The sequence below is a fragment of the Pinus tabuliformis genome, chromosome 2_2 (genome assembly GCF_031772625.1).
Source record: "Pinus tabuliformis cultivar Carrire ecotype Pingquan chromosome 2_2, CPIR1, whole genome shotgun sequence".
Lineage (NCBI taxonomy): Eukaryota > Viridiplantae > Streptophyta > Pinopsida > Pinales > Pinaceae > Pinus > Pinus tabuliformis.
Window position 1 is genome coordinate 1087128935 of NC_142300.1, and position 3061 is coordinate 1087131995.

A 3061-nucleotide genomic window follows, 5' to 3' on the forward strand; every position below is an offset into this window, starting at 1 on the left:
ACTGGAGGGAAACCTTGTATTAGGTATGGAAGTATCAATTGATGAAACCCTTACGGTTGCAGACTGCACTATTGTTGGCCGGGCAAGAGAAAAGAGGTTCTCTCCAGAGGATCTTCAGTTATGGGGAGAAGATCGCTTCATAAATGATAACCCCTTACGTTTTGAGGCACAATGTCTTGTAAAAGGCTGGTTTCTGTTCAGATTTGAAGCAAAAGAAGCGGCCGACTGGGTCCTGGAGAAAAATTGGTACATTGGGAACATTCCAGTGCTGATGAAACGCTGGACCCCCCTCTTTGATGCCATTAAGGAAAATACTGAAGTCTTCCCAGTTTGGATTCGGGCGCCGGGCCTCCCTTTTTTTCTATGGACAGAGGCCGTTTTCAAATCCATTGGTAATCGACTGGGATCTTACTTGGAGGCAGATATGACATTCAGGGAGACAAAGATCAGGGCAACGGCGCGCATCTTGGCAAATATTGATTTGAGTAAGGGTCTGGCGCAAACGATTACTCTTCAGTATAAGGATTATATTTATGAACAATTTCTGGATTACGAACGCTTGCCATTCCGCTGTCATATATGTCATGCTCCTGGCCACCTTGCCAAGGAGTGCCCACTGCACAGAAGACAGAGGCGATTCAGAAGGAAAAATGGTCAGAGAACAAACAGAAATTCCCATGCAAAGACTTTTCAGGAAAAGAATGGCTCGACGCCTCTGTCCGAGATCGGTATGGACTCCGGCGGACTTCGAGACGGGGTTTTCTCTGTGGAGGAACAGAAATCCGAGGGAGCACAAGCCGAGGACCCCCATCCAAATGCTGAAGGGAAGGAAGTCGACCGGAGCTTTTCGCCTGAACCTATTTCACCTCGCGAGGCGGAAATGGTAAAGTGCACAAATCCTCCTATTTTGACTACACGAAACCATATTAAATCAAATGTATCCATGCATGATATTCAATCAGTTTCTGTTACACATCCTGTTAATCATTCTGTGGAAGGGATACCTCCAGCGCCTGCCCCTGTTATAGAACCTCTTTATGCGGATAAGGGCTCTTTCAATCTAAAATGTGATAAAAACTGGCCTCCTCTCACCCCTCCGTCACAATGTGCTCCTTGTCCCTATAACCTCAGATCTATGGGGTCAAAGACTGAGCAGGTTGGGGCTCTTGGTGGCCTTGGTCAGACTGGATTGATCAAGGGCAAGCGGGGTAGAAAATCAGACATTTCAAAAGCTAAGTTAAAAGCTAAAATCGATGTGGCGGATGGGAAGCAATCCTCAATACCTGGGGTACTTAGAGCAGTGCAGACCCCTGAACATGTTAAAAAATGATCTTTTCTTCATGGAATTGCAGGGGCTTAGCCAGCAAGCCCAAGAAACTGGCTTTAAGGGAATGGCTTCAAACCTCAAAAACAGACATCCTTTTCCTTCAAGAAACCTTGGGGAAAGGACAAGCGGTGGAATTGGTGCTGAAAACATTGATGCCAGGATGGTCCTTCTCTGCTATTGATTCCTCAGGCCATTCGGGGGGCCTAGCCATAGGCTATAGAGAAGGAAAAATAAAATGTTTAAACATGTGGGGATTGAAGAATGTTATGGGAATGGAAGTAGTCTGCCCAGATTTTCCTACATCCTTTCAGGTTGTAAATATTTATGGCCCATGTCAAGGGAGGGAACATTTCTGGACAGATTTGATGTCAAAATCTTTGATGAACAAGCCCTTGATGGTTGTGGGTGGGGACCTTAATTTTTCTTTGGGCAGAGCAGAGGCATGGGGTCCCTCAGCTAGGGAGGATCCCCTGACGGACTTTTTCTTCCAAGCCCTTTCAGATAATAAACTCATCGATCCAAACCCGATTATTTTAAAGCCTACTTGGAGAAATAGACGAGCCGGGGAGGACAGGATTGCAAAAAGGCTAGATCGGTTTCTGCTTTCTGAAGGCTTTATATCAAGAGTGCCTCTCTTTCGGCAATGGACTGACGAGATCGGGAATTCTGATCATTTTCCGATTTTTTAGGATCTCTCTTTCCCCCCCCAAAGCCTCCTACACCTTACAAATTTAATTCCTCATGGCTACAAGAAACTTCTTTCAACAATCTCTTTAAATCCACATGGATCCATCCTAACAGAATTACAAATGACTGTAAGAGTTTCTTATTTATGGAAAATCTGAAGAGATTAAAGAAAGCAACCATCTCTTGGGCAAAAGAAAGACAAAAATAGCAAAATGAAGATATGTTAAAAATCAGGGAGGAATTGAAGTCATTGGAAAGCATTGATGCAGATGGATACTCCACGCAGGACTCAAAGGACCGAATCCTATCTCTGGAAAAAGCCCAAAATCAGATCCTTCTAGCAAAGGAAGAGGAATGGAGACTGAAGAGCAGAGCAATATGGCTAAAATCAGGAGATGAAAATACAAGTTTTTTCCATAATTATGCAAAAGGGAGGAAATCTGCTAACACAATTTGGAGCCTTAAAGATGAGGAAGGTAGGGTGGTAAAAACTTTCTCAGAACTTTCGGGCTTGGGTCAGAGACACTTCCAAAGAACCTTTTCTGATTCAGGAGAGGCCACAATAGCTGAGGTTATGAGGACAGCTCACTGTTTTCCTAGATTCCTGGAGGAGGATGAAGCAGCTGAGCTCTCAAGCCCTGTCACCAAGGAGGAGGTTGAGGCGGCAATGAAAAGCATGGGTAAGGACAAAAGCCCTGGTCCGGATGGTTGGACTATTGAACTGTTCCTTCATTTTTTTGATCAGATAGGGTCTGAAATCACTGAAGTAGTGGAGGAATCGAGGTTGAAAGGGGAAATATACAAACCCTTTAATTCAACCTTCATCGCTCTGATTCCTAAAAAAGACAAGCCGGAGACCTTTGAAGACTTTAGACCCATATCTCTTTGTAACTGCATTTACAAAATCATCGCCAAAGTGATAGCAACAAGACTTGTTCCAATTCTGTCCAGAAATATCTCAATGGAACAATTTGGCTTCTTGGACGGCAGACAAATACATGAGGCGATTGGTGTCGCCCAAGAGGTTCTTCATAGCATCAAACAAAA

General features: G+C 44.2%; 1 protein-coding gene across 1 annotated transcript; it reads left to right on the forward strand.

The window, feature by feature from the left end:
- Positions 1–1326: 1326 nt before the first annotated feature.
- On the forward strand, positions 1327–2016 carry LOC149197167 (DNA-(apurinic or apyrimidinic site) endonuclease, chloroplastic-like). The gene has a single exon (XM_089408589.1). It carries the CDS (start codon positions 1327–1329, stop codon positions 2014–2016), a length of 690 nt encoding a protein of 229 aa, XP_089264715.1.
- Positions 2017–3061: the final 1045 nt, after the last annotated feature.

Excerpts from the sequence above, each read along its gene's own strand:
- LOC149197167 (XM_089408589.1), top strand. The coding sequence starts at position 1,327 with ATGATCTTTTCTTCATGGAATTGCAGGGGCTTAGCCAGCAAGCCCAAG.